General features: G+C 37.3%; 1 protein-coding gene across 1 annotated transcript in view; it reads right to left on the bottom strand.

The window, feature by feature from the left end:
• LOC121733659 (spondin-2) overlaps positions 1 to 17,164 on the bottom strand; it is a 57,770-nt gene that overhangs the window by 25,516 nt on the left and 15,090 nt on the right. The window contains exon 2 of the mRNA XM_042123983.1: positions 1,303 to 1,495. Coding sequence (XP_041979917.1) covers positions 1,303 to 1,471 — 169 coding nt within the window. The 5' untranslated portion in view covers positions 1,472 to 1,495. The remainder of the gene's footprint in view (positions 1 to 1,302; positions 1,496 to 17,164) is intronic.

The following is a 17,164-nucleotide window of genomic DNA, read 5'->3' as shown; positions in this document are numbered from 1 at the left end:
CGGAGAAATACCACGTTCTCACAGAAAACCGGCGTGAAACAGCGCTTGCGCTGTGTTTCGCCGAGTGAGTGAGTTTACCGGAGGCCCAATCCCCTCCCCTATTCCCTTCCCATCCCTACCCTCCCCTATTACCCTATTCCCTCTTAAAAGGCCGGTAACGCACCTGCAGCTCTTCTGATGCTGCGAGTGTCCATGGGCGACGGAAGTTGCTTTCCATCAGGTGACCCGTTTGCTCGTTAGCCCCCTTATTTCATAAAAAAAAAAAAAAGACCTTTCCAGACTTTCAAAATACCTCTACATCAATTTTCATCTAAATCGGCTGAGCCGTTGACACTAGAAAGACTGGAATTCTTGAAGCCTTGAAGCTAACAGACAGACAAAAAGAGACACTTTCGCATTTTAAAATATATTAGTGAGGACTTGATTTCAAAAATCCGACAACCCTATTTTACTAAATGAAGTGTTTTCAGTAAGATTCATTTAATTTCAGTCGCATATTTCATTGGAGATTAAAATTTAATTTTTGCTTATGGGAGGCTAAATAAAACAAAGTACATTTTAAGATACTCTTATGAACATTTAAAATGAAGTTTACTTAACGTTATTTTTATTTTGCTCATTTTAAATACTAGTAGCACAAAATAAAATGTTTGATGGAAATATTTTTTCAGCGTCTAGAGGTTTATAATTTAACGCTTAAGTATTTTAAATACGGATTTCATAATTTTTATATCAAGGTTAAGTATAATTAAATGAAACGATTAACCTAAATTAAATGAGTAATCATCATCGAAAATGTTTTTATAAAACGTATAAACGTGGCTTTGTATGTCGGTTACAATATTATTACTACTTAACCTGTTAGGGTAAATTTATACTAAAGTCGAAGCGCATCGAAGCGAATTATTAAAACTGAACATAACAAATTCAACCTTAACTCCAAAGCGTTAACGCACTTTACTACTTCTGAGAATTTAAAAAAGGCGCGCGCATACGCGCGAACTCGCGTGGATGCGCCCGCCCAACGCTGATTGGCCTCACAGAAGTAATGTGTTCAAAGTTTTAGCCTACTGCGGTATTTAGTCTGTATCTGGGTAAGAAACTCAAAAAGGAGTAATGGCTTGGCCACCCAGCTTTTACTCTTTTTTGAGTTTCTTACCCCGGTTCTTCTCGCCGGACTGGTTCACGGTGGTAGGTATTGTTGTACAAAAAGGTGTATGCTTTTACCAATTTTGAAATAAATATTGAGCTATTGATCGACTGTGTGTAAATATACACTGCCTTTCAAAGTATAATACTCACCATACACCCTCGACCACTGCGCCGGCGGCCTCCAATCCGGGTAGTGCTTGGGAAACTTGTCTCTCGTCCAGTACGTGTGCAGCACCATGCGGTAGACCGTCATCTTGTCGGGGTTGCAGGTGTCTTCCGACGCCGCCACCAGCGGCAATAGCAGTAGCAGGTACCACATGTTGGCTATGTGCTCATAGCACGCCTGGAATGAATAACGATAGTTATAATACTTACTACACGGACAATATTTAAAGGAATTGTTGACGTTTTGCAACATCTATACCAGAGTAAACAGAAATAACGAGTAGGCCGACTCAGAAGAGATCTCGAAATTTATACGACGTAGTATGCCATATCGGCCTGTGCGCCGTATTAAGACGCTCCCCCTACTCAAACTCAAAGAATCTCTACACCAAATTTCAGTAAAATCGGATCAGCGGTTTGTATGTTAAGAGGTTACAGACAGACAGATACACTTTCGGATTTACAATATTAATAATATAGAGCCTTATTAACTCATAATTTGAAAGCTAGAAAATTATAATAAAAATACAGCAATATGAACGTTCCTTTCATAGAACAGATTAATTTCCTAATTTCGTTTTTTATACTCATGATATCAGCTTCCAAAGTAATATATATATACAGTATCTCCCTAGTATTTATGAGTTACGGTTATTTGAAACACACGCCAATAGATCGATAATTTCATTAACTACTGATCGTTTGAATTATTTTTAGGTCAATGTTGAACTAAGATACTCGTAAGTAAAAAAATAGGATTTTGGCGCGATCTCGGCAACGCGGCAAATGTATGGTCAAGATCGTTTGTTCAGGGGATGGCCTTAAGATGAGTCCACACCGTCCTTTTTTCCATACAAACGTTGTCCCCTGTTTCCTCCCTGGATAATGCTAGTAGATTTATAATTTTTTTCCTGAATATCTACGGCCACTAATACAATATCCCTATGTTTTCTTTTTTTTCATAATTTAATTATTATTACGTTCAAAAACCCAAAAAATTGGCTAGATTTTCATCTGTGTTCAAACATCCAGAAAACAGATTTGGCTAGATTATACAACAAAAAAATAAAACATAGGAACACAGTTCAAGCCTTTCTTTAATCTTTAATGAAAAAAGTACTTAAATCGGTTAAGTTTTGGAGAAGGAATCAGGGACAACGAATCTTTGTTTTACTGCAGTTGTCTCTATCGCGTTCTGCGGTTAGGCTTGAGGTAAGGGAGACAGCCATAGATATTACACGTACTTTTTTTTTCATTTCTCTAGCCCCTGGTGTATCCTCTTAAGAGCTCACCTGACTCTAAAAATCAAACATCGTCCTTCTCTCTTCACACTCACGCCCGTCTTTCATATGCCAGGTGAAAAAGGACGGCGCGGAATCATCGCCGAGTTAGTTTTACTTGAATAAAAGACGAACTATAATGATTATGAAAAAAGTGTTTTGAGCAAATTTAGGTTTTATCAATACCTTTTTAGATATTAAAAAATATCAAAGAAAAGAAAGCAAATTTCGAAGATCCAAGCAAAAATGTGTCTATTGGCGGCTCTCGACATAGGCGAACGCGTTGGCCAACGCGTCTGCAGATGCGTTGGCCCAATGTGTAGAACGGGCGTTCGCACGTTGGCCGTAGGTATTTAGACGTTGGCCGACGCGTCTGCGAGCTTGCCGCGCGGGTCGGAAATGCCGGCAAAGATCAAAGGACATTTGTCGCAAGCTTCGTGCTCCATCCACACATAGGCCGCGCGATGAGTTCGCCCGGAGTTATAGGTTTTGATAATTATAATAATATGTAATAATTTTTATATGTAATAATTAAATAAATAATAAGTAGGTAATAAAATAATTACTTATATTATTTTAATATTATAAAATATTATGTAAAAGTGAGTTTATTTCTTTGTTTGTTACGTTTTCTCGCCTTTTATTTATTTATTTCGAGAATACCCTTTAGAAACTTTTTCTTGTCCACATTTACAAAGTAATTATATGCTGTGAATAAATATACAGCTACAGCTGTTAGCGACTCAACATCCATTTTGAATCCGTCCGCACATTGGCGCGATCCAAAGCATACTGAGCGACCTTCCTATGTGTGGATTACTCACAAACGCCGTTGCAAGCGCACTGCCAACGCGTCTGCGAACGCGTTGGCCAACGCGTTCGCCTATATGGGGAGGCGGCCTAAAACAAGGTTTTTTGTAAAAAAAAAAACTATCGAGCATTTTTTGAGTAATCGTGTTTTCGTCTTGAGCATTTAATCTTTATGAACTGAAATTACTTGTGTCAAAAAATCAGTTTTCTAGACCTTACAGATTTTGAGATCTAGGTTAATGTATGTAGTCAAGTTAGGGTCATATGGGCTCTTAATGCGCTCAGGATTGTGACACATGTCGAAAGTGGTGCTCTAGCCCAACTCGCGTAGATAGCACGTTTATTTCAAGTCGAGGTACTCCTTAGTTGTGTCTACTCTGTCTATACTAAGATTTTAAAGCTGAGAAGTTTCTTTGAAAACAAGAGTTTGTTAATTTGGCATACAAATAGAATAGACAACAGGGAAGGGCTACTTTTTCGAGGGAAACGTACGGTTTCCATGAAAATTGAAATTCTTCATTTGGGCGCGCAAAAATTTGTTTTACTTTAGGTCATTTCTAAATTCTTGAAAAGTAATGTTCACTAAAATTTATCTACATTATATTTAGAAGTTTTTTGCATAAGATAACGTATATTCAAAAAATTTTTCGATATTAATACACACAACACATGAATATTCGCATTCATATTCATAGTGCAGTCAATGTAAAATAAAAATATTTTTTCGACTTTCGAATCCATATGAATGAACTCTATTCATAGTCCGTTCCCATCCAAAATAAACATATACAGAATTCTATAATGATTTGTTGAGTAAATATACGGAGTTATTATAAACACATCAATTCTGTGATGCGGGGCCGATGAACTCGTCTATTTTAAGGTTCAAGCTGGATAGCTAGAGATGTCAGATAGTGTTGAAATGCACCTGGAAGATTGGATTTCAGAGGATTCGTAAGATGAAATCTTTCTTAGGTTAAAGAGGTATTTTGCCTGGAAGAGACTGTGTGTTAATGAGCACAGAAATAAATCAAGATAGAACGGCGACGCGCTTCCGTTGCTAAGGAATCGCTTGTGTCAATTTTTGCTTTGCTTTTAGTTAAAACAAATAACTTACCCGTGGCAAGAAATACCTCCTTTTACCTACTTTCGTACTTCTGTTTTTACAATTAGACACTGCACAATGAGAGGCATTTTTGCACAACCGCTCCGGTGTAATCAAGTCGAGACGCTGCTGACTGAATGAACGTTCAAGGAATCTTGCCCGACAGAGCAAGATTGAAACACGCGTACTCCACCCGCTTAGCCGTTCTATCTTGATTTATTCCTGTGGTTATGAGTCATCCTTTTGTCGTTAGCTTAGGTTAAGAGTTAAATATGAGTAATACATTTTCGCAACATGATGTACTTATTTGTATTTGTTCTTATCTGTATCGAAACCACAATAATTGTTTGTTATAACTTATAAAGTATGCGCAAAACTGTCTGTCTGTCATCTCTTCATTCTTAAGCCGCTGAACTCAAAATGATTTAGAGTAATCTTTGGGAATAACACTCATATATTATACGAATTTCTTCGCAAACGAAGTTAGTGTCATTCAATTTTGTAAATTAATGTTTTTTCAAATTTTACGATAACCAATGCCTGTATGTTAATGATAATACAAAGTACGCCAATTTAAACACGCCTAAGCTAACTTCGCATAATCTGGTCGAAATATTCGACGAGTTATAAATTATAATCCCCTCGGCCCGTGTTACACAGAACAATTATTGAAAGTTTGCTATGGACGATTAATATAATAATAATAACTAGAGATCGCCCAAAACATAAAATTTAAAATAATAAAAAAGTTAAACTCTGGATTAAAATGTTACATAATATTACGAGAAGTAAGTTTCTGTAGTAAAGGTACAATTCCGGGCTGCGCGACAGTCGCGGTAGGCCGCGCGCGACCTACCGCGACTGTCGTGAGCCGCGCGCGGCTACTTTGGCGCGCGCGGCCGATGACAGTCGTAGGTCGCGCGCGGCTACTTTGATTGGCGCGCGCGGCCGATGACAGTCGTAGGTCGCGCGCGGCTACTTTGATTGGCGCGCGCGGCCGATGACAGTCGTAGGTCGCGCGCGGCTACTTTGATTGGCGCGCGCGGCCGATGACAGTCGTAGGTCGCGCGCGGCTACTTTGATTGGCGCGCGCGGCCGATGACAGTCGTAGGTCGCGCGCGGCTACTTTGATTGGCGCGCGCGGCCGATGACAGTCGTAGGTCGCGCGCGGCTTACGACTGTCGCGCAGCCCGGAATTGTACCTTTACTACAGAAACTGTACCTTAACTGTTGTTTTTGGTCGGAAATGTCAATATAGCTTTTTTTTTTTCTTTTTTTTTTTTTTTTTTTATGAAATAAGGGGGCAAACGAGCAAACGGGTCACCTGATGGAAAGCAACTTCCGTCGCCCATGGACACTCGCAGCATCAGAAGAGCTGCATGTGCGTTGCCGGCCTTTTAAGAGGGAATAGGGTAATAGGGGAGGCTAGGGAAGGGAAGGGAATAGGGGAGGGTAGGAAAGGGAATAGGGTAGGGGATTGTGCCTCCGGTAAACTCACTCACTCGGCGAAACACAGCGCAAGCGCTGTTTCACGCCGGTTTTCTGTGAGAACGTGGTATTTATCCGGTCGAGCCGGCCCATTCGTGCCGAAGCATGGCTCTCCCACGTATAATAGCTAAGATGTTATTTAATTTTTAAATCGTTTCTTTCAGGTATTTTTGGTTTTTTTCCGTCGTTAAAACTAATCTTTGACTGTTAAAGTGCCTGACGGTTTATGTCGTAATAATCAATACTATTTTTTATATTTGTTAAAACAAAACTTTAGTATTTGAATGAGAACAAACTTTTTAATTTCTTAAGTTTTTTCAGACTATTCGCCAGCATGCATATTACAAATTCACTTCATATTTTACCGCGAATCATAAACAACAATTCCACAAAAAAGGCTGATGCTCATAAACAGAACGCATAGAAATATGAAACAGAAATGTCTTGTGAATTCAAAACTTCTTTAAATATTCCTTTGTTATTACGTAGCTTACAATAGAAAAATTTGTTATGCCGCGCACACAGAGCTGACATCTGCCTCGCTGTCGGCGCTTATTCATTTCATATTTCCCATTGTTTCGGTGTACCCGTGTTACGTTTTATGTGTAACCAATTTTATTAATGGTAACATTAGAGATATTCATATAATAGCTCAACCATAAAGTTAATATACCTAAGGTATATTAACTTTATGAGCTCAACACATAAAATCAAAATCAAAATTGTTTTATTTCTGAATAAATTTAAAATAAATGTTTTCAGAAAGTCCCACATGATGCCTACCACCGGTTCGGGAACTAACCCGGCGAGAAGGACCGGCGTAAGAAACTCGCACGGGGCCCCCTTTTTACCAAAAAAGTGAGAAAAAAATTAATCTTTTAAAATAAAGTTTACAATTTTGTAACTAAATATTATATACAATATCCACATACATAATTGTAAGTCCTATAATAATGAAGAAGTAGCCTTGCAAGAAGCCATCCTACTCCCAAGGTGTGCCATCGTTTATGAAATCATTGACCTTATAATAGGCTTTGGCACACAAACGTTCTTTAACTACTTTTTTAAATTTATTAATGGAAAGATTTTGAACGTTTTCTGGGATTTTGTTGTAAAGGCGTATACATTGACCTTTAAAAGATTTACTGACTTTACTAAGTCTGATCACCGGCATATCTAGCTTGTGCTTATTTCTAGTATTCCTAGAGTGAATGTCACTTTTAACTTTAAATTTACTTATATTTTTACCTAACATATATTACATTATCGAAAATGTGAATGAGAAGCAACAGTTAGAATACCAATTTATTTAAATTTATCTCTCAGAGATTCTAAAGCAGATATTTTATAAATAGAACGTATGGCTCGCTTCTGCAGCACAAATATTGTATTAATGTCGGCAGCGTTTCCCCGTAAAAGGATTCCATACGACATCCTACTATGAAAATAACTAAAATATACTAATCGTGCCGTATCTTCGTCATAAATTTCCCTAATTTTTCTGACTGCATATGCTGCAGAACTGAGCCTACCTGCAAGATTAACAATGTGAGGACCCCACTGTAATTTACTATCAAGTGTAATACCTAAGAATACAGTGTTGTCTACCAAATTCATCTTCTCATCATTTAATACTACATTGGTTTGGACTTGCCTAACATTGGGCAAAGTAAACTTTATACATTTTGTTTTATATCCATACTTTAAGTACCTGGATGACCGAGCTTTGCTCGGTATAGCAAACACTCATTGACTTCGTGTTACTAAATAACGCCATCTGCAGGTCGTTAAAACAATTAGTTGCTAACAAATAGTATCATTATTCGCCAATAGATGTCAGGAAGAGTCATATTTTTTAGTTTATCGATTATCGATAAAACACGAGTAAAAAGACATTTTCCAAAAATGATTCCTAGCTAGATCGATTTATCGCCCCCGTATATATATACAAGAGTTGCTATATAATTCGAAAGTGTGTATATCAGTCTGTTAAGTACCTCTTCACATCAAAACCGCTGATCCGATTTTGCTGAAATTTGCCGGTCCCGGAAAAGAACAGAGGATACTTTTTATCCCGGAAATATAACAGTTTCCGCGCGATATACTAATTTTCGTAATCTAGTAAAATTATAAAAGCTTGTCAAAAAAAAATTGGCCAAGTGCGAGTCGGACTCGCGCACGTAGGGTTCCGTACCATTGTAGAGCAAAATTAGGCTAAAAATTGTGTTTTTTGTATGGGAGCCCCTCTTAATTTTTTATTTTATTTTAATATTATAATAAAATATTAAAGCACACATATTTTAATTAAGGATTTTGAGAAAAAAATCAAGTACTACCTGTTGCCATTATTGATATAGAGCAAAAAAGGCCAAAAATATCACGTTTGTTGTACGGGAGCCCCTCTTAAATATTAATTTTATTTTGTTTTTAGTATTTGTTGTTATAGCAGCAACAGATATACACAGTCTGTGAAAATTTCAGAATTCTAGTTATAGCGGTTCTTGAGTTACAGCCTGGAGACAGACGGACAGACATCAGTATAGGGTCCCGTTTTTGCCCATTGGGTACGGAACTCTAAAAATTAATAATCTTCCCCGTTTTTATTTTCACCGACTCTTCGTTCCTATTAGGTCGCAACTCGCAGCGTGATGTTTTCTAACGGCGCTTTCAGACGTGTGCGTTTTCTGCTGTAGCGTTTGGGAAAACACGCAAACTGAATTCGCGCGCACAGATAACGCGCACGCCTGAACGCGCCCTAAGCCCTAAGTAAAACATTTCTCAATAAATTCACTATCTAACACAAAAATATTTTTTCAATTCCAACCAGCAGTTTCCGAATAAACACTCAAAGAAACAAACAAACTCTTCAGCTTTATAATATTAGATGAGTATCTTTACTCACCTAATATTATAAATATGGTGAAAACCAAAAATATCCTGATATTTGTGGTTTTCATCAAGTTGTACCGTAATAATTATTACCAGCGGCAGATAATTATTACGGCTTCTAATGATGGGGCTGAAGTAGGGGAAATGGCCTTTATTAAGGAAGTGTTGAATGTTGTATAATACACAGTATATTATCGTTTGATCGTATCCACGTGCTACGTCACTATGGCTTACGTCAACCGTCTTTTACGTCAGGCTATGTATAGAAAAGTAGAGTTTATTGTGAAAGTAGCAGCGCTGAAAAATAAATATTTTTTCATTTTGTCTGGGTAAGCGCCCCAGCGTTACGAGTTTCCTCATACAAAAGTGAAGAAGAAATTTGGTCTTTTTTTTTTTATGAAATAAGGGGGCAAACGAGCAAACGGGTCACCTGATGGAAAGCAACTTCCGTCGCCCATGGACACTCGCAGCATCAGAAGAGCTGCAAGTGCGTTGCCGGCCTTTTAAGAGGGAATAGGGTAATATGGGAGGGTAGGGAAGGGAAGGGAAGGGAATAGTTGAGGGTAGGGAAGAGAATAGGGTAGGGGTAGGGTATGTTATTCGAATATTCGAATACTCGTTTTATTCGAATATTCGACGATTTTATTATTCGAATATTCGCCAAATTATTTTTCGAATAATTCGAATACTAAAAATATTTTTTATTTTTGTTTAAAATGCTATCAAACATAAAATTAACATGGAATAAGAACATAATTAAGTTTATTTCAGAAAAATAATATTATTTATGAATATTCTACATCTTTAATGATATAAGTATATAAATCTGTTTTTAGTCTAACTAATGAGTATATGACCATTCATCGTCGCCGTTGACCATGTTTTTAGTTCATTGTTGTTTATGTTCATTACGCCAGAAGGGTGTATAATGTATTTAAAACAAACTCGTTTTTTAAGAAGGTAATAAATGTAAGTGCAATATTGAGATTTTTAAAATATGTAGTTAAAATACAAAAGATAATTCTTTTATACGGCTTTCTGGCTTGAAGCTCGCGATGTGATCTATTCGATATGTTGATAAAAATTTGCTATTCAAAAGCTTTACCACGGCAGTCCTCGACTGATAATTGAAACAGTTAGTACAGTATCAAAAAATGTCGATGGCTCCTTAATATCATGTTATTTGTGTTATCAAACTTCAAGTTGCTAAATTCACCAGCTCTAGGATTGTTTCACCATCCCCCAGGGCTTCGTTGCAATTTTTTTTCTTTGTTGTGGGGTTGGTTTTCTAGTGGCCGTTTTTTATAATTTCGAGCCACATTGACACAGGTGAAGCCGACTAGGTGAACTAGGTGAACGTGGATCGAAAATATCAAAAAGACGGGTAAGCTGGCTTAGTATTAATGAACAGATATCATAACGTCGAATATCATATTATTATTTAATCTCAACTGCTGCCTAGCAAGACTTAAGCATAATCACATGAGAAAAGTAAAAGGCGCTACGATCGAAAACGGTTTACACTTTACAGCCTTTCTTTTATTGCCCAGCTGTAACCTTAAAATATACATTTTTAAAGTGTTTCACAATAAAAATTAATTATGTCTTTATAAAGATTTATGTTGATAAAAGTAAAAATAAGAATTGCTTACTTTATAGCATTAACAAAATAGGTTGTACATGGCTGTACGAAGCTTTTTGTTACTTTAATCCAGAGTTTTCAGCATTTTTCAATATTTTTTAATTATTCGAATAGTATTCGAATTATTCGAAAAGTTTTGTAAAATATTCGAATTATTCGAATAGTAAATTTTTCGAATAATAACATTCCCTAGGTAGGGGTTAGGGGATTGGGCCTCCGGTAAACTCACTCACTCGGCGAAACACAGCGCAAGCGCTGTTTCACGCCGGTTTTCTGTGAGAACGTGGTATTTAACCGGTCGAGCCGGCCCATTCGTGCTGAAGCATGGCTCTCCCACGTATAAAGCGCTGCTACTTTCACAGTGAACTCCTTACAAGGAACGCACATGTATTTTTTTTACGTCCGTGCGCACATGCTAAATTATTATCATTTAGTTTTGTTACAACCTGTATTAATTACCAAGAGAGATCAGTAAATTGAAATTTCCAAACCTTCTATATGATAATATTTGTATCTTACGTTTTACTTTGCGACTATCACTATATCCCTATGTGTCCCTATTGCAGTACTGAAGATAAATAATAATGAATATGGGTTATGAAAGGGCATTACTATTACCTGCTATTACCATGACAACCGTAACATCAACACGGCTTATACCATAAAGTTAATATACCTAGCGGGATAGAGAAACAAAGGCCTGAGCAAGAGAGATGTCACTATCAGTAACACTGCGTGGTAAAAAGAGACGTGTTATACATGACAGCACAACTTTTTTTTTGACGTCCAGTCGGCACGTGCCGCACGTTGACAATTTAATCTTATAGAAATCATGTTCAATCATTCTTGTGTAAGTGTATTCGTACACATATTTTTACACACAGATGAAACCAATTTCGGTTACGTTTGACAGCTCGAGATTGTTGCTCTATTCCGCTAGGTACGAGTATATTAACTTTATGGCTTATACCTACATCATACTATTAAACATACGTGTGTAAAAGTATACAGTGTATTCTGTATAAGTTATAGATGTAGGGTAGCATTCTCCTAAGAAATGGCACCATTGATAAGAAAATCGATATTTAACTCAAAGCACCTCTTATAAAACTCATTGTTATTCTAGTTGATAAATTATTAAAATCGATTCAATTGAAACACAAAAGCAAACGGATGTATACAAAGAAGCTCGCAAATTAATTTCCGAGCGAACATCGGTTGAGTCATTTCACTTCATTATGTTATTATGAGTTCAATTAATAATAAACAACGTAATAGGTATTGTTTCGTGGGTGGGTGTTTTTCAGAATGACAAAGATGATTCGTATAAAGTTACAAATAATTGTTGAATATAAAATACTTAATTATAAATAAAATGGACGTGGAGTATAAGTCTTTTTAACAGAAGATTACCATATCTACGTATTTTACAGCAAATCCTAAAATTGACACAGAAACAGAACGAACAATTTCTGTAAAAGATTTGGAACCTGATAACAAAAGTTCTAAGAAAATTGATTATGACAGTTGTATAGTTAATGCCAATGATAATGATAATGATAATGATGGAGAAAATAATAGTGTTAATGATTCATTAAATGGCAGTGTGGGTATTTTTTTGTGCTAAAGGCAGTAGCCTTGATGTCACTGTGACCCTTGAGGATGTATTGTGACTCCTTCGTATTAGAGTACCGTCCTCAACCCATTGCTGCTCACGAATTGAATGATGTGTCATGTGGTTGGGGTTGGTGCTACGAATTTAATCTGTGGATGGATATTCGTAGCAACCAAAATGCCTGTTTCTGCTCTGTAGACTGTAGTAGAGCAGGACAATCCAGACTTCTTCTGTATAGGTGTCTCGTCCTCCTCGCAGAATCTGCAAGCGTGGGTGATAGTAGTGACGATGATTTACGATAATTGAATGGCAATGACAATGATAATAGCAATAGCAATAATGACGAAAATGATAATATTGATAACGATTCCGATGGTGATGATGATGATGCCCCAACAACACGCTCTCATAAACAATCTATTTCAAACACGTCGCCGCTGTGACCTACAACGCGATAGTTATCTACAGACTACAGGTAACAGCCCGACGTAGCTATTAATAACAGTTCCTCAGCACACTTTGTATCCACTGCAAACGCTTTCAAAGAAGCGTATTGGATATTAAAGCTGGAGTATTATTTAAGAACCATATTATCTGAAGAAATTGTAATCTCTTTATAAAATTAATGGGATTTATTTTATAAAATAAATCCCATTAACTTTACAATACTTATTTATTACCTCGTTGGTTCACGATGAACCAATACGAGCAATTACGAACATATCGACGACATAGTAGCGATGATAGTTTTCCATCATGGCCGAATATTAACAGTTTTTAAGACACATGACTGAAAAAAACAACTCTTTTAACATCAATCACTAATTCACTATTTAAAAAAGCTACTGGTAATAAAACAGTTCAAAAAGGAAAGAGTAACACTTTCAGAATGTCCGACGTTTTTAATGAAACGTCGCGGTCGTATTTAAAACGCTCTTTAAATTGCAAAACTTTTTCACCAATAAAAAACCAATCATTAAGCCATTTTGTCAACGTCGGAAATAAAGTTTTAATGATACCCGTATTTGTTCGTCATTAGCGGGTGGAGATATCGGAAGTGGGTCAGAGCCTTTAGGGTGGTTCCACACGATGCGTTGCGTCGACGCAACGTTGACATACATATTAACGTAATGATAGGCACACGGGCGTACATCAACGTAGTGTTATTGCGAAACTTTCTTAAGGCCATCCCCTGAGCAAACGACCTTAACCACACATTTCAAATTATGAGTTAATAATACTCTAAAAACGGTAAATTACGGCATCTCCGTGGGGGGAGAGTCTTAAAGTTACGTCAAAGCAGTGGTGAAAATAATCAAAATAGACATCCACTCACTCACACACAGTGTCTTCTCATTTATAAATACAACAACGGTGACGCTGCGGCATCGCAGGTAACCTTTCCAACTTCGTTTCAGACGGTGCTGTCCATTATTTATACGTCGTCACAGAGTTACGTTGACGTAGCGCATCGTGTAAATAAAACCAAGCAACAGCGCTGCGTTGACACAACGCTGATGCAACGTACCGTGTGCACTCGCTCTTAGCTCGGTCTGTGTGGCCTGGATGCAAACTTTTTCTGCTTTTTATGGCCATATAGATTCTCTTTCACAAGAGATACCTGGTTTTATACACTTTTTGCTATGAACAGTATTCCCTCGGGTGGTTTCTTGTGACCTAATTGTAATTTTCAATTCTTTGGATATTTTTCAATAGGTCACCCCGCCCCGTCACAATTCTCGTTCTATTCGAAATCGTTGCGAAGGTCAAATTATGCCCCAGCAACTATTTAGTCGTTTTAAGTTATGGAATAATTTGCAGCCCTTAAAATAATGATACATAATAAAAATAGTAAATAACTTCTTTAAAAGAAAATGTTAAATTAATATAATATCCTCTTCTACTGCAACAAACTCTCACCAAAACAACGTACCTACATTTTTTAAAATTCTGAAACATTTTTCAAAGTTTCTGAAAGAGTTTCTAAGTAAACAGCGCAGTCAATTAGAACATTTCACAAAGCTTGTTGCGCCTGAACAATGCTGGAGAGTCACTTCAGTTGCAGCACTGTCGAGTCGTTATACTAACTAATGGCTCGCGACTACAATTTCTGAAGATTTCCAAACAATTTAAAGGAATGGGTTTCGGAATTTAAATTTGTAGTTGGTTTAGATTTGAATATGCAGTTGTAGGTTTGTTACTTCTTTTCAAGTAAACCACTGAAAAGATATTGAAAAAGGTAGTCATGGTACTAATTTGATAGACAGGCTCTTTTTTATTCTACAATGTTCCCTGTAAAAATCAGGATTTGCAAACGGACGATGCATATACAACCTTAAAACTTCGGACCTATACGAAGTCAAAACTTGTCTTGTGGTTTGGATCATAGACGAATAAAGCATATTAATAATAATAATAATAATAATAATATCTATGGACGCTTCACACACGTCAGTCTGGCCCCGTGCTAAGTACCTAAGGACTTGTGTTACAGGTACCAGACAACGGAAATATATTTAATACTTTTATACTATACATATATTTAAGATTTTTATTATATCATACACATATTTAATACACATCCAGACCCGGGAACATTGAAAACTTTTTGTTCCGTCGGCGGGATTCGAACCGGCGACCCACGGCTTGAGCCACCAACGCGCTCACCACTGAGCCACAGAGGTCGTCGAGGTATTATAAGCTTAAAGATTCAATTTGACTTTAAATTTTAACTTTGATTAAATTTAAAGACAGCAGAGATTTCTCTATAATAGCTCTAAAATTCTGTAGGTACATATTACCATAACTTGTTTTTGATCTAATATATAAAAATAAGTCGGGTTTTCCTTCCTGACGCTATAACTCCAGAACGCACGAACCGATTTCCACGGTTTTGCATTCGTTGGAAAGGTCTCGGGCTCCGTGAGGTTCTGTAGAAAAAAAAATCAGGAAAAACTTCAAGAGAAAAGCAGGAAAACAGGAAAAATAATTTTATGGCAAAACAACACTTGCCGGGACAGCTAGTATTGTATTATGTATACAACTGCTAATAACTTTATTCTGAGATTATTCTAGAATAGGTCACGTACATTTCAAAATGGCAACCTCAATTTGGATGTGACGACAAAGCGCGGAACATCATACAGCGAAACTCCCGCCATTTTAAACTTTCCTCCCGCGAGACTAAAGTTAGGTTAGAATTTATATTGTGATTTATTTCTTCGGGGATAGAGAATGGCCGAACAACGTCCCACAGGATATAATCTTAGCCTCTTACGTGGGATTTGAGAGGCGTGGTAGTTTGTAGTCAATGTTATTGTTGACTATAGTGTTGTTTAGAATTAGAAAACAATGGGCATTGTCCAAAAAAAATCACATTTTTCGTTAAAATAGGGTATTGTAAGAATATAAATTAAATAATTTTGAAATTCATTGGCTAGTTTTTTCTCAATAAATTTTTAAAGTTTCGCTCTGACGTCATCATCGGCGGCCAATAATTGACCTCTGCAGTATGTTTTTTCCTTTCAATCTTATTTATAATGGCTGCTTCGTCAAATGCAAGTTCTCATTATGTGAAAGCTGATACGAAAAGCCTACCAAAAGTTCGAAACGTAATGTTGGTCGAATTTATTGCTAATTTAACGCCATTGAAGGTCAAACAAAGGTTAAACATAATATTTGTTCAAAAATATAAGTAACTAATGGGTATTTTTTTCGTTTATGTACAAAAGAAACGATCACTGACCTTATTCCTCGAAATATTTTTGTAATGAGCAAAATTAAAAAAAAATGGACAATCCCCATTTCAACTAATTTACAATTGATAAATATTTTGTACTTTAAAGATACCTCGTCTTGTCCTGTAGTTACTCAACATAAATTCCAACACTATCAAAAATATGCCTTAGGGCCGGGACACATAAACACGATGCGACGTCGCGTTGTGGGAATCTACGATGAGCATCGTAAAAACTACGTCGCGACATCGTGACGTGCCAGGATACACGGCACGACGCCGTAGATAGAATGCAGGGTGAATTGTCATTTGTCGCAGTCGCATCGTGGTAAGTGGTATTCCTTTCCCCACCCTCCCCTATTCCCTTCCCTTCCCATCCCTACCCTCCCCTATTACTCTATACCCTCTTAAAAGGCCGGCAACGCACCTGCAGCTCTTCTGATGTTGCGAGTGTCCATGGGCGACGGAAGTTGCTTTCCATCAGGTGACCCGTTTGCTCATTTGCCCCCTTATTTCATTAAAAAAAAATACAGTAAATGATCCAACCAAAATCCCACAATATGTTGCACATTCGATTATTGACAGAAACATTGTCAAACGTCAAACAAACATTTTTGTTTACTGGTGCTGGTGCTACCGTCTAGTGTAAAAGAACTGCAGTAATACATGGACGATAAAAGCGGTGGGTGCGGCGACGTGACGAGCATATTATTATGTTTTGTTATCCATTGTTGGCCTTCTTTAAATTACCAGAGAGTCATTTACCTGGAATTGTTTGTTGTTTTGGACTATTTGGAAGGCTACGGGCCAATTTGAATATGGATGTCTGAACTCGGAATGTGTCATACTAAAAGCATATAGGCAAAAGTATGTCAGCGGGGCTAAAATGGTCACATTTAGCAATTCCTCTCAATCAATTCAGCAAATGAATTGTCAAAACTGTCAAACTGACAAATATGTCAAATTATTACGAATTACTAAATCTGAATTGCTAGCGGCTTGTATGTGTGCGTAATTGTATCAATGCGTCATCACACAGCACACAACAAAATCTTGGCGGTACCAGCCTTTAAAACCCCGCCGAGATTTTCTTGTGTGCCGTACGTGGCGACGCATTGATACTATGGCGCACACATACAAGCCGCGCGCGGTGCCTTTGTATGAAGATAACTTACTTCCCCTCCTTTTACTATGGCTGCGGCGCCGTGTGTAAACAGCCGAAGTGATTTTGATGATAGCTGGTGTAAAGGTATTTTGAGTCGAGGGATAGTATTTAAAGGAG

Source organism: Aricia agestis, chromosome 14 (genome assembly GCF_905147365.1).
Source record: "Aricia agestis chromosome 14, ilAriAges1.1, whole genome shotgun sequence".
Taxonomy (NCBI): Eukaryota; Metazoa; Arthropoda; class Insecta; order Lepidoptera; family Lycaenidae; genus Aricia; species Aricia agestis.
The sequence above is the reverse complement of the archived record's forward strand: the minus strand, read 5'-3'. Positions and strand labels throughout refer to the sequence as shown.